At 38.1% G+C, this 26,225-nt stretch overlaps 1 protein-coding gene across 2 annotated transcripts in view; it reads left to right on the plus strand.

Annotated features, from left to right (window-relative positions):
- Positions 1-26,225, plus strand: part of DPP10 (dipeptidyl peptidase like 10) — a 437,009-nt gene that overhangs the window by 402,711 nt on the left and 8,073 nt on the right. For both annotated transcript variants that reach the window (XM_063161640.1, XM_063161639.1), the window contains exons 11-21: positions 1,065-1,188; positions 3,328-3,366; positions 4,473-4,580; positions 8,335-8,426; positions 9,873-9,920; positions 10,425-10,546; positions 14,279-14,326; positions 16,418-16,516; positions 16,625-16,694; positions 22,958-23,152; positions 24,437-24,491. In XM_063161640.1, the coding sequence (XP_063017710.1) occupies positions 1,065-1,188; positions 3,328-3,366; positions 4,473-4,580; positions 8,335-8,426; positions 9,873-9,920; positions 10,425-10,546; positions 14,279-14,326; positions 16,418-16,516; positions 16,625-16,694; positions 22,958-23,152; positions 24,437-24,491 (1,000 nt within the window). The remainder of the gene's footprint in view (positions 1-1,064; positions 1,189-3,327; positions 3,367-4,472; positions 4,581-8,334; positions 8,427-9,872; positions 9,921-10,424; positions 10,547-14,278; positions 14,327-16,417; positions 16,517-16,624; positions 16,695-22,957; positions 23,153-24,436; positions 24,492-26,225) is intronic.

The raw sequence follows: 26,225 nt of genomic DNA on the forward strand, positions 1-26,225 counted from the left end.
AGTCAGATGTGAAAGCCAAAGGAATCTGCATGCTGGCTCGCTCAGGTGTGTTCTGCAAACACAGCACCAGCCTGAGTGAAGCTGCACTGCTCTCCTGTCTCCTGCCTCTCCTGAGTGCAGCTTTGCTGCTGGTGCTGCTCTGAGCTAGCAAGGAGCCTTTTGAATGTATAATTAAAAGCCTGTTGTCAAAGAGTAATGAGACCCCTATCAGTAATAGATTAAAAGCCTAATTATATTCAAGCTAAGCCCCTTGTTTTAAAGGGGGTCTGAGTTTTTTGCAGACAAGCTGACTCCACTCCAGCACATAACTCAGCTGCACTGTGAGAGCTGCCAGCAGGGGAGAAGGGAAGGAAATAGCTGGGCAGGGATGACAGAGGGCAGCAGGTCTTCTCTTAACATCCCCAGCCAGACAGCCCAGCAGGATCTTGGGAGGAAGAAGGCAAATCCTCCATAGCACCAGCCCAAGGGAAGACCATGTGCTCAGCCAGGGGTGTTGAGGGACAGACAGTTTGGCTGATATTATGAGTTGTTTGTTAAAACAGAAACAGAAACACATGGACAGTGAGAGGGACCTCCCTTTTTATCCAGAAGTCCTGTTATAAAATACTTATTACTTTATAATTTTATAAAGTGGGCTCTAGCTGAACTCTAATATTATAGAACTTCTTTTTTTCTTTGGCAGTAAGATTGGATTATTTTGCAAAAATGTGTGTCATCTGAAGTTATTTGTTGTAGGAAAATAGTGGCTTCTGTTGGAATTCAGAGCTTGTTTCTGAGCTGCCTAGAAAGTACACAGTTCATGTGTATTTGCAAGCATATGTCTCACAGTTGGTAAAGTTTGTGTGTATATGCAAAAATTTCCCAGGGGAACATCACATTGAAGGACTGAGCCATCCCACTTTTAGGAACACAGATGCTGGACATTTGGGGTTATTTTCTCCATCCTTTAGTCAGGCAGTACAAATTCAGCATTAAAATGAACTGTATATATGGGGTTTTTTTTCCCGAAGTCTAATCTGAAATACCAATGATCTGAACATTGTGTTCTCAAATGTTTTGCTTAGGGAATATTATATCACCATGGTGAAATGGATAAGCAACACCAAGGCTGTGGTGAGATGGTTAAACAGAGCTCAGAATATCTCCATCCTTACAGTTTGTGAAACCACAACTGGAGCTTGTACCAGGGTAAGTTGTTTAGTTTTTGTGTTTTGGTTGGTTTTTTTTTTTTTTTTCCCCAAGGTCTCTTTTCAAGGTTTCTTCTGTATTTTGTTTTCATATTCAGAAAAAGATATTTGGAAATCAGTTTGCAGATGCAGTAGTTGCAAGCTGAATATAATTAGTCAACAGGGAGGAAATGGATGTGAGAAAATTCCAAATGTGGTGAAATGAGTTCATGCAGTTAGCAACTTTGAGTGACATTTTCAGAATTACTAAGCTTTGTTCATTCATTAGCTTCATTGGAAGCTGCAGTTGCTGAACATCATGTACTTGGGATATAGCTAGAGCAGTGACAAGCTTGTCCTCTGACAGATATTTTCAGCTGACTGATTTCTCCTCTCTCCCCCTGCAGAGTTTTAGATCTTTCTGTCTCTCACAGCTTCCATACACTTAACGAAAAAGTGTAAAATTCTTATAACTCCTTCAAATTTGATCACAGAATTAAATAACTTTAGAAAAAAAATTTGAAAGGCAACAAGGATATTTCATTTTTGAATGTAAGCCAAACTGAAACACATTTTTCTCTTTGAATCCAGGCACATTCCGCCCCTGGACCCAGACTTTGACTTCTGACACTCCTGCATTACATCTCCCCATTTTCTCAGTCAATCTTGCATCTTGAATGCATTTGGCTGCTTTCCCATTCTGAGTCACAATCTCTTCCCAGAACCAGCTAAAAGTATAAATATTTTCTGTACATGCTGCTATCAGTACCAACAGATGCTCCAAAGCAGAGGGTATGATTTGGCAGTTTAAATGGTTATGAGTGATTAATGTTGGCCTCTGAGTCAAAAGGCTCCCATCAGTGTCTGCTGCTGAAGTCAGTCATATTGAAGTGTCAGAGATTATTTCCAAGCTCATCTTCTTCTTCTGCTGACTACTACAGGGTGTTTTTCCTCACTCAGAAACTGTGAATGAATCCCCAAAGTATGGATTAAGATTGTGACCATTGAGATTTGGTTCCTGTGAGCCTTCTGTCTTTTTATTAAGAAAGTTGGTCCTGAACCACTGCAGCTGCTTCTGAGAGGGGAACATTTATGTGCTCCAAGGTCAATTGGATTTGTGGGAAGTGGGTACCCAGGGAGCTGTAATCCAGGACATAATGTAAGAGGCACAGACTGAGAAGTCCCACTCCAGAATGCTTACAGTGCAGCAAAGGACATTTTTAGGGGGCTGAGGAAGGATAGTGATGTACTCTCACTGTTGTGAGCACAGCCCAGGCCTGGCTCCTCCTGGAGGGTTCCTGCACTGCACCCTCTGGGATAAGGTGATGCTCTTGAAATCACCAATGAATGAGGAAAGGCTAAATATTGTGAGAATTTAACATTGTATCACACCATTTGATTTCAGCTGTAAACCTATTTCCTCTCTAGGATGTTGCACATGTCCTCAGTTTCAAAAAGAAATGTATAAAACCAACTGCTGTAATAGCTACAGATTTTCATTTTTCAGGCCATATATGTACAGATTCTTCTATACCTACTAAATTTTCAATACTTCCCTGTGACTATCACAATTTGCAACAGTTAATGTGTATTATATTTTTTTTCAACAATGTGTGTATGATATTTGGTTGTTTTGTTGGTTTGGGTTTTTTTTTTTTTTCAAATGACATCATGTGAAACATGAATATGAACAATAAAAAAAATAATTTGTTTTTTATTTTTTTTCTCATCACTAATGCCACACTACAGCCATTAAGGCACAGGATTGTGTTTTGAAAAGGTCTCACAATTTGAGCTTGATTCTGGCTGTTTGCCCAGTGTTGATGAAGGACCTAAAATATCCAGTTGTCAGATGATGCCTGGAGGTAAAAAACAAATAGAGCTGCCTATGAAAAGCTTCTTGATAGCTAATCAGAAAGCACTGAAATGAGATTCTTAGTTTCCCCTGTGATGTTCTACCAAAAATCTGAATAAAGCAGCTGACTTTGTAATTAAATTATCATTTGTTTCAATGCAAGTGCCAGCAAAGAGATGAGGAGATTGTAACACAGTAGAAAAAAAACCCATTAAATACCTAGAGACCTTTTGCTGAATATGGGAAATATTTTTTATCTCTAGCTATTCCATAAAACCAATTTTTTCCTATTTTTTTTTCTTTTAGAAATATGAAATGCAGTCAGACCTGTGGCTCCCTAAACAGGTACAGTAGAAATGCTATTTCTGGGTGTATAATGCATAATTGCTTCATTGTCATTTTTATTTAACTGTGTGTTATTTTATAAGCTAATAAAGTCCTGAGACACCTCTGAGGGTTTTGGAGGCAATATTCCCTTCAGTTTCTGGCCTGTCTGGATTCAGTTCAGTAAGCATTTAGATGAACAGCTGATTAACTACCCAAGTCTGGGGTGGTGGAAGACAGACCAGATGAATCTCATTCCAGGCATGTCCTACTTACTGTGATTTGTTTCTGATTTAAAAATGATCTCACCAAATTAAAGCAGGAGTTCAAAGATTAGAGGTCATATAGGCTATAATTGGAATGAGAAAGTAAAGTATTTCTAAATTCATACCCAGAACAATATGTTTAACTAATATGTCAGCCAATTATTCCATTTTCATAGCTTCAGAAGAACTGTCCAATAACTGGATGAAACACATTCCATTTAAACTACATTTCAGGCTTCATTTTGCAATGTGCAAATGAGAAATCATTTTAACAAAAAAAACCCCAATGCTTTTATAGCAAGCCATTTCCTTTCATACTTCTGGGCAAAGCTAGACAGGGAGAGATGGTATCACATCAGGCTACAGTTTGTGGTAAAACCCTGATTCAGAATATCAATTCAATGTGCTTATTTTTTCCACACAACTTTATCAAAATCAGTGGGTGTTAAACATGTGCTCAGTGAGTCCAAACCATTGAAACTTTTCTTCTCCTCCTCAGCAGTAGGAGTTATCTCTGCCATTATTTGTATGTCTGTAAAGGACACTGTCCTGGAATGTCCCCCTGCATTTGGAATGAGAGTACCAGAGGTAACTCCCAGAGGTTATTGTGAGGGAGAGTTCTGCAAGGGCTGTAATATTCTAAACACCCTTTAGGACAGAATTGCACATTGCCTGAACCATATTCAGCTTTAGCCACCACGTTTTTGTTAAACTTAACAGAATATACTTAAAACCTAACAATGTCTTCTCCAACTGACTTCTGAGCACAGCAAAACCAAGTAGACAAAAAAATTGAGGCTGATCTTTTGTTAAGAAATGTAATGAGAGGTGTGCCAGACTAACACAATGTTACACTTACAGAACGAGGAACCTGTTTTCTCCAAGGATGGCAGTAAATTCTTCATGACAGTGCCAGTGAAGCAGGGTGGCCGTGGTGAGTTCCACCACATAGCCATGTTCATTGTGCAGGTAAGGCTCTGCTCAGGCTGTTTATGATATCCTACTGCTTGTCTAGGACTTTTAACTGAAATTCAGTTTAATCAGAACACTTGTGTCATGGTCATTTGTCCTGTCCAGCTTGTCTGTCAGCACAGTGGAATGTATTTATAACTTCTTCCAGAATAAAAACTAATTTTGCCTTCTCTAAATACACTATACATGCATTCTTTTAAATAACAAATAATTTTAAACGCCTATTTAGAATCTGCTCTTACAGAACAGTAAAGGGAGGCAATACCCAAACTTAAAACTTTTGTGAAAGTTAGAGCTGTTTTATTACCCTTTGCAACATTTTTCAGTGGCTTCCATTTCCCAGGGTCATTACTTTTTCCAGAGAAGAATCTGAAAGAAGATAAATTTGCAGTGTGACTTTGAAGGTCACCAGTATGAAGTTGTGATGAACTAATAAAGGAAATTATGCCCTGGAACGGAACACTCCAAGGCATCTATTTAAATCATCAGAGCATTAATCCAGGTGCTTTAGCAGAGCCATGTGACATAGGAGGGATTACCAAGGTACCCAAACATCAAAATAGCAGATTTGTGCCAGGCAGCTCTTGTTATCTGCCTTTATGACAGTGTTCTGGTATGAACATTATTAAGTCTGAAATATTTTCACAGTGCACTGCAGACAGAACAAGAACAAAAGAACTCTAATGACAGTTTAACCTGAAGAAACAAGAACAAAGGTACTCATTCACCAGAGTAAATATATCAAGAAAGAGTCAGTGAAAATAAAAGGGATCACAGCCATGTCAAATTCTATTTCCTAAAGGAAACAGTAACTCAGATGACAGACTGGTAAAGGTGTATGTTATTAATATAATAATCACATAAAAATTCACACCTGAGCAAAACCATTTAGTCAGTTGTGGTGGGTTTAGCACTGGCCAAATGCCAGTGCACCCACTAGAATATACTTCCTCATTTCCTGCTGTGAGATAGGATTAGGAGGAAGGCAAATCAAGCTCAAAACATTATTAACAGTAACTGAAAGAAAGCAGGGCTGGCCTTTTTACCTGTTTCCAGGCTGGAAGGAAATGAGAGAATTCCCAGCGTTTGTTTGTTTTAAATTGTGAATCTCACAGAGGTGAATCTAGTTTTTAATTGGCTTGTTAGCATGCTTATTCTCAAAGCTAGCAAACAACTAGTTTTGCTAGGCACAGAGGAAGCTCTCAGCAGCTCCTCACAGAAAAAATCATTTCTGTGGGTGGCTCCAATGCAGAACCAGCACATCAGTCAAGCCTTATTTTGGTATCTTCCACAGTTTGAATAAGTAGCTTTAAAATACATCAAATAATAGTGATCTGGATCTGAAAGTTCACTTGCAACATTACCAAGGATGTTGCAGATACGATCAAGTTTGCCTTAACCTTGTAGGCTCTGACATTTCTTGCTACTGAAAAGTCCAGGAAACTTGATTCTAATTCAGGAAAATGTTCAAGCAAAGATCAAGCCCACTCCTATTCAGTAAGATAATACATGCCTACTTTTAAACACCTTTAATTCCAGCAGAATAATGTTTAAAGTCAAGCTTATGTTTCAGAATTTAGTATTCTGTTCCTTTTAGGCAGAATTAAAGCCCTGAGTACTGCACAGCTCCAAAACTAGAAAATACTTCTATTTTGCCTGCCATCAACATGAATAAACAAATCTGAATGGCGTCACCAATGACAAATTTGGCTTTAAGCATGTAGCTGCTCCTGAGAAAAAGGAAATGTGATATCCCTTGTGATATCAGCCATTATTCATCAGTAAGCAACATTCTGCATGGTAATGGGGCTGATACAGAGCAGTAAAGGGCAGGAAATACGTTTATATGATGTGTTTTACACACTGCATTAATCTGATTGTCCATTATTTCTAAAGCAAACATAGAGGCATAAAAAGTATATTAAGCGTTGCACATAAAGCCCTTTGTCACATTAGATGTTTGTCACACCTTGTGAGAGCCACAGCAGCACAGCAGGTGCCCTGCAGAATTTAAAGCAGTCAGCAGATCACCAGTGCCCAGATGTTCACAGCATTTCTGGGGTGCAAAAGGGTAACTCTGGAATCTGGCACTGGGATTCTCATTCCTGCTCTGGTGCCCCTCAGTGGGGATATCAGCCCAGTGACAGAAATCAGCTTTCATGTGCAGGAAAGTTAAAACAGAGCCAATGTGCACTTGCAGGGATAAAGAAGGAAATTTTAATGGCTTGCTTTGATTTAATCACTGAGGCTGATTTCTCAATCTTACAACAAATTGTGATGTTTTTCAGGCTGCATGTCTTTGACTGCACTTCAGAAAAGCATGTGTCAATGACACAAAGCACGTTAGCAGAGACATCTAATTAAATCTTTATTCAGGGAGGAGTTACTGTCTGAATGGTTACTGTCTTGTCATAGATTATTTACTGTATGAATGGAGAGGGCTGGATGTGTGGTTTATTGTTTTCAAATGCTTTTAGTAACTTATGAAATATTTAAAAGAAACTAATCTCAAAATGGGATTGAATCATGTCTTATGTATCTAGACATTTCTTTCATGGAGCTTTGCAACTCTAGAAAATCTCCTTTTTTTCAACCACAAAATAAGAATTATAAAGTAACTTTAATGGATCAAGGGGATAACTTTCTTCAAACTTCATAAATTATGTATTATGGCTGTAACCTTGAAAAATAGCCATGTTTATTAACGCTTGGCTACGCTTTTTATTGCTCTTTCTTGTTAGATTCTGCGATCTTAATATTTAAATATCTATTTCAGCAGTTGCAGCTTCTCTCTCTCTAAAGAAGAAATAGTCACTTACAATAAATCACTAATATGTATTTTAATAATTCCTGGAGACAACACTGAATATCAGAATCTTCCTGAACAGGGAGCCCTCATCATAAACAGATGTACAGCACCTAGCACAATCTCCTGATTTCATTTGGTACTTGCAAGGCTTGTCACAGAGTTTCTATCATTCTTTCCTTGTGAATCTGTTAGGAAACAAATCAGTTCCAAGGGGCTTGGTTCTGCCTTGCCAGCTTCCAACGTGTCCCATAGGCTATCTTTGTGCATTTGCTTCTTTTTAGTTATTGCTGCTGTTGATGCCTGCTCAGGGCACAGGTCAGAAGTACATGGATTAAAAAAAAGGCCAACCTTTTTGCTTTTATAGGCCTTGTAACCTCTGAGTATCACCTCTGAGATATTTCTTTTCTTTATAAATTTTGTCTTGAATTTGAAAACTAAGAATATGTATATCCATGCCAAGCATAATAACCCTAATATAGAAAAATCCCCAAAAAGTATGTCCAAACTGTGAAGGTTTAAGTTTTAATCTTCAATAGCCTGAGCCATGATTTTACCTTTTGCACTCAGATAAGCTTCTCACTTAGGTTTTTTTTATTTTAACTTGTGTCTGATGAAGAGTTTGCTGCAACTTCCAGCCAAAGGGTTGTTTTTACCTGCATTGCTTCCTGGCTTCTATCACTTATTGACATAGGGGGCAGCTGAAAGAAAAATTGTGCTGAAAACCAAGATTATTTTAATGACTTTAAAAGGCTTAGAGACAGGAGGGAAAGGATAAGTGAAGTTCAGGTCTGTCAAAAAGTTTATTAGGTTTGTGGTTTGAAGATGTTATGTTGCATATTAAAGTTTAAAAAGCTGTAATCAGTAATGATACGTGCAGGCAATCCTGCCAGGCAAAGAAGAATGTAGCAAGGTGAAAGTTAATGTTTTCCCATCTCTCAACAGGCTAAAAGTGAACAAATCAGTGTGAGGCACCTGACATCGGGAAACTGGGAAGTTATCAAAATCCTGGCATATGATGAAAATACTCAAAAGATGTAAGCACTGTTCCCTTTTTTAATAAAAATATTCAAGTTATTAAAGTTGAATCCATTAAACTCAAAATTAAACAGCAATATTTCTTTAATTTCAGAGCATTACCATAACTTTGACACACCTGAGTACATAAGGTGCAGTTTTAAGACAATCGATCTGCCATTCTTTTCCTAAATGCTTTTTTATGCAGAGGGAGAGAATCACAATGTAATATCACTTGACTCCATATTTTTCAGAATAGAAGGAATCAACACACAGTGCAGCAGTAATAGCATTTTGGTAATTTCTTTCCTGGAATCCAGATAAAAAGTCATAATAAATTTTTAGTACTTGATAAAACATCACACCTTTACTGCATGAGGTCTCAGAGTTTTGGGGATCTGATCCAACTTCATAAATTCAAATTATTTGTAGAGATTATCAGAGCTTCTGATTCTCACCCACAGAGAATTCTTTCCACAGCTCATCTTGGTGAGAGAGTGGATAAAATGCATATTTGGTGCTTTTTGGGAGGAGTTTAGAACTAACACAAAATGTCTGAAGGCTTCACCTGACTTCAGTGGATCTCGTTTAATTTTCACTTCTATCTGTCCATGGCAAAAAATACACAAGCATATTTACTTCACATTTGCTTTAAAATAAATGATATTTCAACAAGAACTTTTTTGAGGCTGCAAGAAGTCTCATCTTTTCCTCTGGTACTGGAGGAAACCTTTTTTTTGCAAGTCTTTCTATGGGTTTTGAAAATATATCCGTAGAGAATTTCCTGGTGCTTCTGCAAGGCCCAGGGGTAGCAATGAGGTCTGGATGCAGTCAGGCTGCAGAGAGCTGAAAGATGTCACACGGGCTGTGTCAGCCTCTTGAGGGACTGCCTTGGCCTCCTTCTGCCTGTCAAGCAGAAACTTTGTGGGGATCTCATCAGGGAAACACCAAGGGCTTGTCTTGGGGTTCTTACAAAGTCTCTTTCCACCTATGCAAAGCAGATAGAAGAAAAAAGTTGGTTTACAACTCAAAAGGGCTCTCAGGTCTCATAAGACTTATTGTAATATATGACATAATTTCATTGTGACCTTTATCTGCTATTTGGGTTTATATTGCAAACTCTTGGAGTGAAGCAGAAACTTTCTCTTCTGTGTTTTTTAGTATGCAGAGAGGTGTCCTGGTTGCTACTGGAGCTCCTGGGCATCACAGGAATTAAAATCATGAAATCCTGTTTTCATCATGGTTTTAACAGGAAATTGTATAGCTTCTGAAATAACTAATCTGTGCATTGGATTTAAATTTAATCTTGGAACCTGGGTTTGTTTATAAGTATTTTATCTTCATGGATATTTGTGAAGTTTTAATTTTTAAAAATATTACTTATGGTGTTTCTCACTTATCTAAACACTGCCCAAATCAAACAGTTAACCAAACTGAGTTTTAACTTTTTTCTCTTTTGGACACAGTTATTTCTTAAGCACTGAAGAGTCCCCAAGAGGAAGACAGCTGCACAGGTAAGAGCTACATGGGGCTATGTTATCAGCTTCTTCATCCCAAGCCATAAGTGCTATGTGCTTGGGTAATCATTTACATTGTGTAAAAATTAGTATGCTTGAGCTGTAACAAAGAAACTGCCACAGCTTTTCAAAATTAAAATTCCCATTTTCTAAAAAATAGAAAAGTTTCTAACAAAAAATGTTCTTACCATAGATCTTCACTATCTTCCTTTATAATCATCTAAAATTTTAACCTAAATACAAGCATTTAATATGACTGTGTTTTACTAAATAAAAATATTTATAGGTTTTAATCATGTTATTTAAAGTGTGGGGGAAAATCACCTTATTTTCAGCCTAAACCTGAGGCTAGTGAGGTTTTTATAATTTCCTACAAATGCTGTGAGTTATTGCAGTGCCAGTGGTGCTTTGGGCAGCTTTTGTATCCTGTCTACATAGCCAAGGTTACTTTGTTGTATTTTATTCCAATGTAAAATGCTTCTGATCATTTCCTTCCCCCAGTGTATCAACAGTGGGGTCACTGAACCGTCAGTGTCTCTCGTGTGACTTCCAGAAGGAGCAGTGCACCTACTTCAGTGCCAAGTTCAGCCCCATGAACAGGCATTTTCTCCTGCACTGTAAAGGTGAGCAAATGCACAGGGTGCAATGCTGCTGGCTTCTGAATTAATGTATTCCTTGGGAAGGGCATTAGGCTGGACTCTAACATTGAGGTCAGCAGTGGATTACTCAAAGTTCTGTACAGAGCTCATTCTAAGACTGCAAGTAAAGATGTTCTGTGAAATGATTAAATTAAAGATGTTCTGCTAAATTATGAGTGATGTCAGAAAGCTGCTCCAATCCTGACCCCGCTGTCCAAATAAAGGACATCAGCTTACATTGACCCTAAATAGAAATCCTTCACCAAAAAATTCAGGATTTTGGTGATGGTACTGTGGCTTGTAACAGTTTATTATTTTATATATTGGGATTGGTCTTGTGTGACTATATCTAGTTAAAAAATGGGAGCCTGTGTTCTCTAGCAGTGTTTGTACACATGTATGTGCAGTGTATCTGTACACCACCATAATTATGTGTATGGGTGTATCTACCAAAAAACAGCTGTGGTTTAATCCCCAGGGACAGATCCTCTTTATCAGTGCAATTGTAATAAATAACTCACAGTGTTTTACTGTGGTCTGCATTCCAGTAGCACTTCATGGCACCAGCTGGCTTCAGAATTAAAAAAAATTAAACTATCCCACACAGAGAAAGTTATAACCTACACATAGGAAATAAACACTGATATATAAGTGATGAAAAAGGTTCAGAAAAGCATGAGCCAATGCATAATAAAGTACATAGTTAGACCTGTTGTCCTTGAAACTTGAAAAATTTTACAGACACTATCCCCCTAGCATTTTTTTAATAGCTAGGATCAGAGTGCAAAGAGCAGATGACAGTTCATCTGAAATACATATAAATAGCTCATTTTACATTCATGCTTTTTCTCTATTTCTTTTACAACTCTACTATTTTTTCCCACACAAAAATAAAATACCTGCTGACTTGAGCATTGAATGTATCCAAACAAGGAAACTATGAATATATATTGGCTAAAATAAGGGGTTTGTTTTCAGTTTTGTTGTTTTGGGTTGGTTTTTTTTTGTGGAAATGCACCTATAGTACAGCTGATTAGAAGAAGAATGAACAAGCTGTGTGATTTATAAATGGTTAAATCTGCAGCAGAAATGATGGAGCTAATCTTGACGTCCTTCTCTGAGTAATGAGCTCCTCATTCTTTAAGCAGAGTTTTCCCTTGTGCTTGACATAATCCCTATGGGGTAGATCTCAGATTCTTGCAGAAGAGAGGGTTGGTAAATTGGGAGGAGTTTTTTGCCCTGAATCAGCAATGTGCCAGGGTCCAAAAGCATCTTGTTACTATTTTAGCAAAATATATTCAGCCTGTAATTTTTAATGTGCTTCTTTGGTATAAAAATGTGGATGCCAGTAGGAGGTTGTGCATGTGATTACTCACAAGCTCACGACTTTCAGTGACTTTGGCAGTTCTCTGGTTGAGCTGGGAAGGCTGTAGATCATCCTCCCAGGATTAAACCTACACTCCACTGAGTTGCAGTAGATGTTGGGCAGGGATGCTAAACCTCTGTCATTAATTTTCCCTGCCTCTAACATTAATGTAGAGTGAATGTTGGCTGGGAGTTGTTCAGGGTCTTCTGCTGTGTTTCCTCAGAGCTTGGCAGGTACAGCAGAATGTGGCCCCTGTGGAGTGCCAGGGCCCTGGGCTGGGTTGGACATTTGGCAGTGTCAACACTGGTGGCAAGGTCGCCATAGAAGTGGCATCAAAACTCTTCTGCTTGTGGGAGTTTGAGCAAACTGCTTTGAGGAGACAAATGGCACGTCTGCTGTGTGCATTCACACTCATTTTCCCACAGCAAAAAGCCTTCACCCAATTGTGACAAAAGCAATTTGCCCAGAAAAACCCTTGGGGGGCTCTGGATTGGTTCTATCTGTATAAGTTGCAATTCTTCAAACTCCTGTTCACCCACAAGCACCTTTATTAGGATTGTTTTTCCTTCTTAGTTTCCCTCAGCCAGGAGATCTCTCATTTTACCTGCTGTATCCATCTCCAGAGACTCTCCTGAGTGAGGAGTTATTTCTTGCCTGGTAGGTGGAGGACTGAATCCTGAGCCTCTCAGTTTTGGCAAGCACATCCTTTGCACTTACTTTCCACACTGCTTGGGGATTTTTCCTTTGGCACTTCACAAACACTAGCAAGATATTTTTCTCTCCACTCAAATAAGATAGTTTAGAAAGGGAGTGGTTGTTTCTCCCCTTTTATACAGCTGGAAATAAGCTGTGGGTTTGAGGTTCTGATAGGAGGTCAATGGGAAATCCAAGTGTTGTGCTTTGTTCTGATGCACTGTAACACAATGCCTCTGACACAAATTTGTCTCTTTTTTTCCTCTGATCAGCATTTTAATCTACTGCAATCTCCCTTTTTTCAAAATGTCATCATCCTTCCATCTTTTAGTATGACAAATAGAGATAGGTTGGAAAATGCTGGTGCTTCCCTGCTCAGAAATGGTCTTTCTCAAATAAGAATTGAAAGCAAAATGACAAATTCAGAAGTAAAAAGAGCTGGAAATAAAAACAAACCAAAGCAAAAGAGACATCTTATGAAATTATTTTCTTAGAGAGGTATGGCAGAAAGCTGTGATTTGTCAACCATCTACCTGTAAGATTTTTGTCAATCGTCCCCCTTGAGGGAGAGAATGAAACTGATAAAAATCTTCAGTGAAGGCTGTGAATGTCATCATGCTATTTATTTCAGGTATTTACATTTCCCTAGGCTCATGCCATAATTAATTGAGAGAGACAACCTCTCAAAACACATAAATTAAGCTCTGTCTCTTCACTCTCAAAGGGAATTGTTTTGTTTTGTTTTTTTTTTTCTCAAAAAGAGAGTTGAAACTCCTCATTTCAAAGGGTCCATGCCTTCATCTGCCATGGGGTCCTCAGGGATTTCAGCTTTTCTGTATTGTTCTTCATCACCCAATAGTGACTGAATGCTGGTAATTTAAGCACTGAAGTAACACAGAGCTTCTGATGTGTAAATTCCTTGTTGGGGATGGGTACAAAAGATTTTCTTTGCAGGTTTGCACCTGGTGAGGATCTTCAGAGCAGGGACAGCAGACTGAGCCACTTCTGAGTATGCTGAATGCTTGGTCATGCCAGTTTCACATGCCACCTTGTAGCTGTTGGCATGAAGAATTATTCCTTGTTTTTAGTTTCTTAGTGGTGCAGTGAAAATAAAGTACGTGAAATAGGATTAGACTACATCACACCTAGATTTAACTGTGATGCTGTTGGTTTTGTAGAGTTGGCATAGCAAGGGAGCTTCTTAAAAAGATAATAATATGAATATATTTTTCAACACATCTATAGTTTTTTTCATAGATTAAATAAGTGGATATTATCATTAATTAATTTCCCAGTCAACCTGTCAAACTGCTATATTTTAAACAGTGCCATTAAGTGCCATAAAAAGTCCATAATTTTTTTATTCATCACTTAAAACTAAAACATGGAGATTACTAAAGAAAAAAAAGCAATGCTCATTCTGGGTGCAGGGTCTGAGCTGCTGAGCAGGCAGAAGGCAGTGTCTGTTTCACACTTTGTTGGAACTGTAGCCCAGCCTGTGTCATTTCCAAGAGGTACCAGTGGAGTTTCTGCTGTGCTTGAAGGGAATTGTGTGTCTGGAGCTTCCAGGATCCTGTCTTGTGTGGTAACTGGTGCTCCCATTCTTTGTCACTGAACTACCTCACCCTTCCTCTGTTTTTCTCCTCTCCTCAAAACAGGACCAGGTGTTCCAGTTGTAAGTGTGCACAGGACAAGTAATACTGAAAGTGAGTATACCTTATGAAATAAGTTTTCTTATCATCACTAATTTCATTGGGGAGTGTGGGAGAAGGGAGACAAAGCAAATGAAAATGTCATGCAAGTACATGAAAACTAATTCATATAAAGTGCTACTAATTACCTTTTAAGCAACATCCACATCAGCAAATGGTAAGGAAAGCAGTGAATCCTAAAACTTTTTCAGATTTTTAGATATCTTTTGGATTAAATGCACGTGACTCATCTTCTGTTTACACTTGAGTAAATTAAATGGCAGGTTGGTCTTCATCCCTGTCACTTCCTATGTAGATCAGGCTGCCATTGCAGCACACCTTCTGTGTTTTTAGAGGTGTTTTTAAAGTTGCAATCCAATTATGTTGACGTCAGGTGCAGTCCTAGGATGATTGATAATAAGAGCTGACCTCCATTTGGTGTTTAGTCCTTCTCTTCTATTTCTCAAACCAGAACAACTCCACTGACATTTTCAATGAAGACAAATCCAATAATAAAGGCTTTTTAGGAGGGTACTCTATACCTCTATTTGTCAAAGTTTACTCATTATTTTCTTGCATTTTGATGCCAATATTTACTGTTTCTTGGCTGCTGAGGTGCTTTTTAGTGGAAGACTGTCCTTCAGCAGTTGAATTTTCCTGGTGGTGAAGCAGAGGTAGCAACTCTGCCACCTGCAGCTCCACTGTGACTCCACTAGCATGGAAGTGTAGATTACAGGAATGAGGGAAAAATTTTCACTCAAAAGCACTAAACCAACTCTTACAAATCCTCGTTTCAATAACTGGATTATCCTCAGGATTTTTCCCAGAATCCAGGAATCCTGAACTGAACCTGTGTGCATCCCCTTTCTCCTGGGCCAGTCACTGTTCAGTGGAGCTAATCTTGCATGTTGAAGTACCATCCTAATTAACAGTGCCATGCTATGAAGTGTTAATTAATATCTGCACTTTAGTTTTCGGGTTTTTTTTTTTTTTTTCCTTTTTTGTTTTTTTAATGCCATTGTTTTTGTTTGCAAAGCCCAGTTCCACAGCTCAACCACGGCAGGGAGTTTTATCCAGCTCAGTAAAGGGGAGCTATTGCTCAAATAAATGTGTTTTAGACTTCTGTGGAGCTCCTCATTTCTGTGTAGGCAGGCTTTTGCTCTTTATTACCTGCGTCTAAAGTACTATGGAGTGTGAATTACTGAAATTGAGATTTATGTGCAGCACCTTAGAGTAAAATAAAGCAAGTCAGGATAGAGGGACATTGTTTGTTGTAACAACAAAAAGCCAAATAATAAGAGAGATAATTTACCATTAGTGTGTCAGTGCAAGATGAGATTATCCTCTTCAATTCATAAAGGAATGATTAAGGATTATTTCAATTATTCTATCCTCAGACTATAATTACACCATTTTGGTTGACTGCCCAGAACAAGCATTCTCCTCAGATATCTGTTTTGGCCCTAAGTGAAGAGTTTATTATTTAATTTAAAAAATCTAAATTTTGGAAGCAAGATCGGTAATTTGAATTAAAAAAAAAAAAAAGCCAACAAAAAAAACACAACAAATTAGCCATTCTTTCATGTGTAAAAGGGTTGCAACTAATTAGTCTGCAGCTTTAAACCAAGCTGATGATCTTGCTCTTGGCTGGAGTGCAGAAGACAAATAAGAGCATACAGTGACCACATTTAGCTGTGCTGGCTAAATATTGCATTGGAATAGGTAATATTGAGGAAGAAGATGCCTGCATGAGGCTTTGGATGTTGCCCAGAAGAGCAGCCTTGTGCTATTGCAGCTGCTCTTAGGATTTGTCAAAGATGCTGATGTTCATGTTGGTCATCAGGAATTTCCTTGGTTCTGCATAATGAAAACAAAGCCCTCCAAAGCCAGAAAAATGAACTGGATGTGCATCTTTTTGAATTGAAAAGTAGCTGCATTATAAAAAAAGTATTTACAGAAGGAATTAATTTACAAGAATAATTGCAAGATTAATTTGCAAGATCATTGCACATTTTTCCTTTTTGTAAAATTATTTTGAATCTTCGTGTATCTCTGGTGTGATGATTCTCCATGCCTTTCAACATGGTTTTTCTTTCTGTTTTCTAGAGTTTTATATTTTGGAAAATAACCCTGTGTTGAAAGAATTTGCTCTTAAGAAAAAGAATTACAAGACTGAAATCAAAATGCTTCACATTGAGGATTACGGTAAATCTGGCAAAATGTTATTTTAGCAAGCCAAAAGTTTTGTTTCAATGTTACTGTTTTTCATCTGTGTAACTACCAGCCTTTAATGTTTTGCTCTTTTCTTAAAAGAATTCCCTTTACAGTTGTCACTGCCAAAAGATTTCACGGATCGAAACCAGTATGCCCTTCTATTAATAATGTAAGTATCTGCTTGGAATCACTCAAAATAATAAAAAAGTGTTTTGTAGAAAATATTTAGATCTGAAATTAGGGTGGGGTTTTTTTTGTTTCTTTGGTTTTTACCTTTTGTAGGAAAAAAAAATCTCATGGATTTGAGTTGAGAAATCAAAAGGCTTGATCTTGGGAAGATTTTGTGACAGGTGCTGTCTGGTAGAGATGCCTGGGGTTTTTTTGTGCTAGTCAAACCTGACTGTGCTTTGCTGTGCTTTCATGTTTGGGAGGCACTGGTGTTTCTGATGGTGTAGCTTTGGGAAGTCCTGCAGTGATTCCTGGACTCTTACTGATCCTGCCCACAGACCATCTCCCTCAGAGCATGTGCTCTATTTTATCCCTGAGAGAAATGAGTAGACCTTCCAGAAGGGGCTCAGTTGAGATGCATAAAGCAAAACTGCTTTTAGGAACTCCAGAATGAAATAAAAGTTACTTTTGATCTTCAGTGGTTGAAGGCATGATAGGCATGTTCCCAAGTCTGTGGATTTTTGTAGAAAAGCTGCATGGGAGGAGAATGGTATTCCCTGGAAACCCATGCTGTTCCTTTAAAAGGAGATGGAGTGTGTGTTCTTGCAGGGAGAGTCAGCCTTTAGGTTATGTGTGTGTACATGTGTAGCAGAGGAAAAGAACAGTCATGAGAGTGCCTGGAGCCTACCTGGGAAAGTGTGGCCAGCTCAGGGCATCACTCCTGTCTCCACCTAAACTCAGCATGGGTGGAGAGAGCTTTCCTGGACCTACAGAGCTCCTTCCAGTCCCAGCTGGAAAAAATTGATGTGAATTTCAGTAAAATGTAGATGTGTGCTCCTAAGTTGATGAAAATGCCACGTTACTGAGCTGTGTCACCTGGAGCAGATCTCCCCTCAGTGACAGCGCAAATCCTCATTGTTGGATGTGAGGTGTTTACAGACCTGAGCTGCTGAATGGTCCCAAATTCCCCTCCTCAGATCAGATAACAGGACAGAAAGGCACAAACCTGCTTATTTCTAAGCCCAGTTTGTGTTTTAGAACTCAGAATTTTCAGTTGTAATTATCTGCAGTTGTGGAAGCTCTCTCCTTTAATTGGCTCATGAACAGATTTTTCTTCCCTTGTGGAGAAACGGGACACATGGATTTTATTTCATCTTTGCAGCATGATCTTGGAGGCATGATTATATTTTAAGCAGCTCTTATACGAGTGCCAAAGGCAAACTGACTCTGTGAGTTGACCCCAGCAGCACTGCAGGGACTTGTGCTTATTCCTGTTTCTGTGAGCAGGGAAACACGAAGGTGTAAGCAGTGCAACGCTTCCCTTTTCAAGTATCCCAGAAAAATGCATAATCTGCCATATACAGCTGTGGGAAAATATGGGGTTATAAACTCATGTAGAACCTGGAGAAGACAGAAGGGAAAGATCAGAAACCTGACAAGTCCAAGGCCAGGAAATCACAAGCTAAAGAAAATATTATTTTGAATTGTTTTTCGATATCAAGAGCTGAAAGAAATGAGTATTGAGTCAAGCTCTGAATTTAAACTTACCAAAGTTGTTGGTACCCAGTGAGCAAATAATGTGGCCAAGACATGACGTATGGTTATATTTTATAATTGTTTTGGGGTTTTTTATGATAGGCATGTGAGGTAAAAAAGAAAGTCATCAATTTATGAATACAAATTGTTGTATCTACATTTATTGTATGGAGACTTTGTGTCTTTTCGGTCAGATTCTTTGCAATACTGAATTCTCAAGGTTAACTTTAGCAGGGGTTATTTTTAGAAAACCCTGTACACTAGTGAAAGCATGAAACTGAAAATTTTAAATCTGTCCTGGCTCATGCACTGTAGCATGTTTTGTGTCCTCCTTTTCCCTAGAAGAAAAAGAAGTTACATTAAGCTGTATTTCTTCAGCAGCTTTTTACAGACTTAAAGCTAAGGTTGCCAGCAATCCCTTTTTCTGTTAAAGAGGTCCCCAAATGAAATATAAAACTGCAAACTGTCACTGAAGTTATGGGAGGTTCCCTTGTGGGATGATTATTTGAGCCTAATAAATTCTGTCTAGCTCCTGAGAAAGAACTGTTGGATATCTGTGGGTGTGTAGGGGGTAATTTCTTGACCTACACAGCTCCAAATTGACATCCTAAAGTTTATTTCATGATCAGAAGTACTACTTTCAGAAAAAAAGAGGAAAGTATTTAGGTCCAAAGAGAGCATGTAGCTTTTATAGGGAACATTGATTAGTTGTGTAGATGATATAATTTCCCAGATATTTGACTTTCCTGAGTCCCAGAGTGGTACTGTTGGGGCTGATGGAGAAACTCCCTGTTCCTACTGCCACCAGTGTTAGATGAGAGCTGGGGGCTGATAACAAGTGCTGTCTTTTGCACTGTTCAGCTGCCCCTGCTTTCCTTCTTCCATTCTCAGCCATGGTATGATTATCATTATATTCCAGCTATTGAGAGAAAAACCTTTGAAAATGAGTGTTTATCAATGTCCTTGGTAAGAATGTTGGTTTAATTGTATGTCCATTTTTTGGAAAGGAGATTATGTGAAACATCTTGATCCAGGGAACATGCACTTAGAAATAGAAATCCAGAAGATACAAGAACAGAAAAGTGGAGTATTAGCAGAGAAGAGGTGTTTGCTTTCCCATCTCAGTAACACTGCACTTTTAAGAGGAAAAAGAGAAAAGAGGGAGGAAGGTGATGAGTGATTTTATTATGGGGTGATGTTTGATGTGATCTGTTACTCAGGTGTGGTTTTTTTTCAAATCACTGAAAGCTAGTAGCTATTTCAAAGGTGCATGACTATGAAAATGTTTAAGTGTTCATGCAGGGATGTCTGCAGGTATGTTTGAACTTCCAGCACATGCCCCCCAGATGCCTGAGTGTTAAGGCTGAATCCTAGAAGGAAGCTTGTACCAAAGGAATCTGCTCCTGGTGTGAAACCTGGGTGTGAACTGAGTACAGTTCCATGTAGACATCCTTAAACTCAGCTTAAGGACCAGGACCTGATTTTGCTGTAACCCTCAGGATAAAGATTGCATGAACATTCATCCATTAGCAGCTGCAAAGCAAGCTGCAGTATTCAAATAGTAGGTTATTGTATTGCTGTGGTAAAATTTATGTCCATCTGGATGGCTGGGCTGTCTAACAGATCTCATGTAGAAACCAGTTATGTTGTCTGGCACTCTTTTTTTTCCTACAGCTGTGATGAGTAGCCCATAAAATGTTAAATAGATTAAAACACTTTCTTCCATTTGTTCTCTTAAACCACTGATAATGTTTCACACTCAGTTTCCTTCTGATGTAATACACACAGTGTAACTATATATTAGAGAGCTGCATGGTAATTGCCTGAAAAAGTGATTACCCTCTCTTTTCTATATAATTAAGATCAAAGTTTAAATTTCAAATCCTTGATTTCCTCATTATGGTTCACCTTACTCATTAAAAAAGTTGGAAGATACACTTCTTGGTAACACACAGGAAATGATTAAGTAAAGACTCTGGCATTTAATCTGGGTAATAAAATCAGAGCTGATAATCATTCTTTATTTTGCCTTGATCATATTTAACCTCATTCCTTCAAATGTGTAGATAATGTATCTTAAATATCACTATCTATTATTTAATACCATTTAAAGTTGCCCAATATGTAAATTGATATTGTAAAACTGAATCAATGAAAATATTGTCCTGGTATTTGAGGGGGTTTTATTTGTTTACTTATTTTTTTATATTTTGGTCATAAGTAGGAGCTGGTTTACCTGGATTTGAACTGATGAATGCTTTGGGCCTTGCACAAAGAGTCAAACATGTTTATGCCCCCAGTGAATGCACTCTCAGGATAGCAAGATGAGGCATTAGGGTTGGAAAAGTGAATCTTTTGTGCAGCTTTGAAAACAAGCCATTAAAAGACTATAAGAAATATAGACAGGCATAATGCAAATGTTGGGAAATATATGCCTGCTGTCTCTCTGTGGAGGACAAACACTTCAGATGCTCAGTATCATTTTGCAGTGGCAGCTGAAGAGTAAAGAGACCTTTTGTTGCTAATAGGTGTTCAATGGAAATAACTTTAAATGCTTATCACAGACTATTTATATGGACATTCTTAAAAATAAACTAGGCACTGGAAAATTGCTTCCTAAAGCAATACATCAAACAATCCATCATGCAGGGCTGGACAATGTATAGTGTTTAAACTCTGAGCCCAAAAGTAGCCCAGCTATGACCTCCAAAAGGAGCTTAAGAAACCAACACTGTCAGTTCTCACCCACTGAGAGACTTGCTGAGGTTCTGTTTGTTGTTCCTTTTTTATTGGAGGAATTCACTTTGATTTAAAACACTTTTTTTGGTTTTAAGCATTTTCTGGCTTAGAGAAGGGCTTATAAGTGTAATGGTGCTTCCCCTATTCCTAAGTGTCTAGAAATATAACATAGATATCTATATCCATCAGATGTATATATAACCTAGATACGGAACATGTATAAATCAAATGTGATCACTGTGTTAGTTTTGTTCTCATATTTAAAGGGAGGAAAGCAGGCTGACTCACAATGTTTGCATTGAGTTGAGTGGAATGTGTTAATCTGTTGGAAAGTTACCTAGTCAAACATGGATATTTCTATGTATTATTGTGGAAAGCTGGAATAACTTACAAATGATTGTAACTGGTCTGAGGCTCATTGGAAATAATGATAAATACTTACATTGGAAGTAATGATAAATTGTGAAAACATCTGTGCCAATGTGTAGTGCTTCTGAAAGCCTTGCTCTGTGCAATGAGCAGATATGGGAGCATTGTTCTGCTCCTTATTGCAAATAATAATGACTATATACTTCCTGAGTATATACTTTTCTGCAGAGCTCACTTGACAGTATTTCCAGACTCATTGCTTCACAATGTCAGTAATTAGTATAATCATAACTGAATTGGTTAAGAACACAAAAAAAAAAATACCCTTTTCTTTTTATAAAGCCAAGTATAAACCTGATGTGCAAGATAATGGTAAATCAAGCATAACATATTGTGGCTGAGTCTGCTACCAAGTAATCCTGATTTCAGTACATAAGATAGCAACTCAATAAATAGGTCTGACTGAACTTGAGAACACACGCACTCATCATATGCTTGTTAATTAACTGAGTGATTACCTTGAAGGTGGTCTGTGTTATCCACAGCCCAAGCCAGATACTGAATCAGCACATTATTGTATTTATAAGACAGGACTTATTGGAGGATATTTTATCTCTCTTTCCTCCCCAGGGTTTACATAAGTCTATTTGGCAAAATAATAATTTCTGTCTTCATCTTTCTTTCACCTTAGACAGGATATTCCCACAGACCATCCAATTTAATTTCCATACAGCCAGCACAGACACTTTTACATTTTTTAATTTGCATTCCACTGGCAGATGCAGCCTGCATAGAACTATTTTGCATTTTGTACAACTTCATGGTAGCCTGTTCTTTTATTCTGTGTTTATCTTGGGGGAAAATAATGACAAACTTCCCTTTTAAAACTGACATTTTACTTTCTTTGTAAGGAAAATAGTGTACTTGGCTTCAATGGAAAATCATATTGTTCTTCTAGAAACTGCATTCTCCCATTCTATTTCACCTTTTGTGCTGTAAACCACCTTTTTTTTTGTCATAAAATGGACTTATCACTCCTGCCTGCATCCATTTCTTCATATGAATTTTGATGGAGAAAATAGAATTTTCTCCAGTGTATGCTTTAGTCTTCTTTGTACTGTATTTCAAAAAAACTATTCAAGAATACAATAATGCAATTATTTTTGTTTTCTCAGGTGGCATCCTTCTTAATAGTATTGTATATCCTACAAAATGGTAATCAGGGTGCTGAATGAATTTACCTCATTGTGTGTTCAGTGAGACTTTACAAATTCTGCATGAGCCTTCCCAGAACTGAGCTAGCCATTAGTGATATTGTTTGGGGATTTTTCCTTCACTTTATTATAAGCAGCACTACCTGCTTTAATTTTCTGTGTCCTTCAGCAAAGTGCATTCAGGTACTGGCAGCACCGCAGCACAATGGTTATAAAGTTAAAGAAATTCTGTTGCTGCAGGGCTTGCAGCCCTAATGGGATGGTATTGATGGCAGTGACAGTAGCTCAGCAGGGTTGCATAACCAACTGAACTCTGCCACGCAGGCTAAATAAAATATCAGAGCTCGGCACAGTGCATCACATTGTCAATAGTCTTCGTTTGTGTCTGGTGTGTTGGTATTTGCAGTGATGAAGCTCCAGGCAGCCAGTTGGTTACAGATAAGTTTCACATTGACTGGGACTCAGTGCTTGTCAACTCTGATAATGTCATCGTAGCTCGATTTGATGGCAGAGGGAGTGGATTTCAAGGCCTCAAGATCCTACAGGAGGTCCATCGGTGCTTAGGATCAGTGGAAGTGAAGGACCAAATAGCAGCTGTAGAGTACGTATGTGCAAACTCTTCTTGTCTTTCACCCTGCCTCCAGCTGGATGAATGAGCTCTTGGAATAAAACTGCCCAGAATGTTTTATCTGCATTGTTCATGTTTGTTTTTTAATGCTGTTGCAAATTTTGAAACTTTGATTTTTACTTGCTCTTTATAATGGAAGGATTAAAGAGGTGGTTTTGGGTTTTCTTTGAGTTGGTGCTTTCTTTGATAGAGCTGTACTGCTCTGTGCAATCCAAATATGCCACCTGAGCTAATTCATATTTGTCTGTATTCCGTAGGTAAATTTCTTGCTGTCCACATTAACATGTAAATACATTTGTGTTACAATATTTTAGGTCTATACCAGAAAATATTGCTCTAATTTAGACCATTAGAAATCCATTTGCTTTGTGCAATTACTCCAGAACTCTGTGGTAAAAATGAGAGCATTTTGGCAAATGCCTGTTATTTCTCATTTGCATTATCATTCTTAGACTGATATGATTCTACCAGCTAGCAGAAAAGAGTAATTTCTGTCTGTGGAGTAGTCATGCATAGCTTGGACAACACTCCTTACTCAGGGTGCATGTGTCAAAATGGCTCATATCAAGGTCTGGATGGATTTTTCCTGGGTTTTCCCAGGGAAAGACAGATTTTAAGCCAGATATTTTTTCTTCTTTTGAAAGGGGTCAGTGCTTCACCCATTCCATGAATAAGCAGCTGTGTCTGATATTTCCCCTCAGGTTATTCTGTCTTTTCTGTATGAAATTCACCACAGATGATTAATAGCTTTAATGAGAGAATTAATTATTTGTATAATTATCTAGATTCAAGAAGTTCCATTCATCTTACCTTCCTTTAGCTGGTGCTAGGCACCTGGTCAAAGCCAGTCATTTAAGCTCTAGTCAGTGGAAAATCCTGGCATTTCTGAGGGATGACCCTCCCCAGAATGAGAGAAGTTTCCAACATGTGTAGGAATGCTAAAGGGTATCTCTCTTCTCTCCATTAACTGAAAAGCAGATGTAAATGGATAATTTAGACAAGATGCTTAAAATCAAAGATCTAAATTAGGTGAGATTGGCCAAACACCGACTGTTTGCCTTATGAAAAAGGAATTAGGAAGCAAATCACATTTCCCAGTGCAGTACCACTTGTATGGATGTAATTTCTTCTTTGATATGATCTTCATGTGTAGCAATTCCTTAATGCACAAATAATGTTATTTACATCATAAATTTAGAAAGTAAAACCCACCATTTTACTTTGACAAAAGTAAAAAGAAACTTTTTTTCCTTTCAGATCACTTCTGAAACAGCCCTTCATTGATCCTAAGAGACTGGGTATATTTGGAAAGGTAATGTGCAAAAATAGCAGGCTATATCACCATGATTATTTAAGAAAGTTCATAAACTGCTGTCAGGTCATAAACAAATATATTAATATATTTTCCAAAGAAAATTTTAGTTATTAAAACAGGAGAAAAAAGCCATCCATAATTTACTGTCTGTTCTGTACAGTATTTTTTTCTCAGAACAGGTATTTAAGTCAATAAAATCAGTTTTATTGAAATGCAAATAACACTATTTGCATTTCAGAATCTGAAGGGGAAAGTATTTGTTAAAAATTCTGCTTTCTGCTTTCTTTAGAAATTTTTAATAGGAACTTGGGTTTTGTGAAAGCTTGTTTGTTACAGTTTTATGTTTGGGCTGCAGTTAAATTGACAATGTTGTCCTATAAAATACAGGTTTTATATCTGAATGTTTTACTGACCCTTGAGCTCAGCTGAGCACCTACCCTGTGGTACTGTCAGCAAGCTCCTTGTTGCACCAGTGAGAAATCTTACCTTTGCTGTTTTATCAGCTTTGTGTCATTGCCCCTAGCACGAGATACAACGAGGCAAAGGCTCGACTTTTAGTAGCAAATTAAACAGCATTTTACTGATATCTATTAAAAAGCAGCAATTAGAAACACCCCACAACTGCTGCTTCATCCATGAACCGGCATGTGCAACCTTGTAAATTTGTTAAATTGGTTTTTTCATTAAAAATGAAGCTGCTTTCTGCCTTTGAGCTCAAAGCAGTAGCAAACCCTGATCAAGTACACCCCAGTCATCGCTTTTAAGAGCAGCATGTGTTTCTCCATGAAGTGCCTTAGTTCTCACTCTGCTGCTGAGCTGCTGCACAGCCTCAGGCAAGTCATTTAACCTGCATGTCTCGGCCTGTCTGGATGCAGGATGAGGAGATTGACATTTACCTCCTGCGTGGTAGCATTTTGAGGACTGGCTGATGTTTGTGACTGTTATTAACATTTCACATGAACATGACCTTCCTCAAAGATCTGAGCTCCTGCTGCACTCCTTGAGCTAAGAAAGAAACTCTCGCTGCAAGAATGGGTCAAAACCAGTATTTGGGTTGTAAGGGAGCAGCCAGAGATTTTCCAGCTGAGGATGTACAAGCAGGGCCAATTTCATGCTCCAGGTGATTGTGGCACACACTTCTTTTCAGGTTTTAATGCCTGTTACCAATGTGTATGAAAGTACAGAGGCACAGATGCATCAACGTTTCTCCATATCCTCTTCCTCTTTCAATCCTTTGATTGAATATACTGGTTTTGGAATGAAATCCCTGAGCAGCCAGAGTTGCTTGGTTTTGCCTGCAGAAATTCTTTTCATTGCTACTTGAAAATTCCCACTTGTTTTCTGCCAGAGATTCGTCAGTATCTTTTTTTCCTAAGAGTGATGTGACGAGACAGTTACTGAAGAGCATGCCTGTAACCATGGCTTTACATATCTGCCAAGACCTACCCCAAATTCTCTTTTCTTTCACAAAATGTTATTGATTGCCATGTTCCTGCATTTATTTTCTGAAAGCCGTGTTGAGGAATGAAGAGTGGGAAATTCAATAAGCTTTCAACACTGCTTTGAATTCAGGGAAATTTCCCCTTTCCAAGTTAACCTTTCAGAGTTGTTTTTTTTTACTGTCAAAAGAAAAAAAAACCCATAAAATTTAAAAGTCAGTTTTATAATTAACAATAAAATATATTTAACAACTTCTTAGGGTTGATTGTATTTTTCCTCCACTCTGCTTGT

This window comes from Melospiza melodia, chromosome 8, assembly GCF_035770615.1.
Source record: "Melospiza melodia melodia isolate bMelMel2 chromosome 8, bMelMel2.pri, whole genome shotgun sequence".
Lineage (NCBI taxonomy): Eukaryota > Metazoa > Chordata > Aves > Passeriformes > Passerellidae > Melospiza > Melospiza melodia.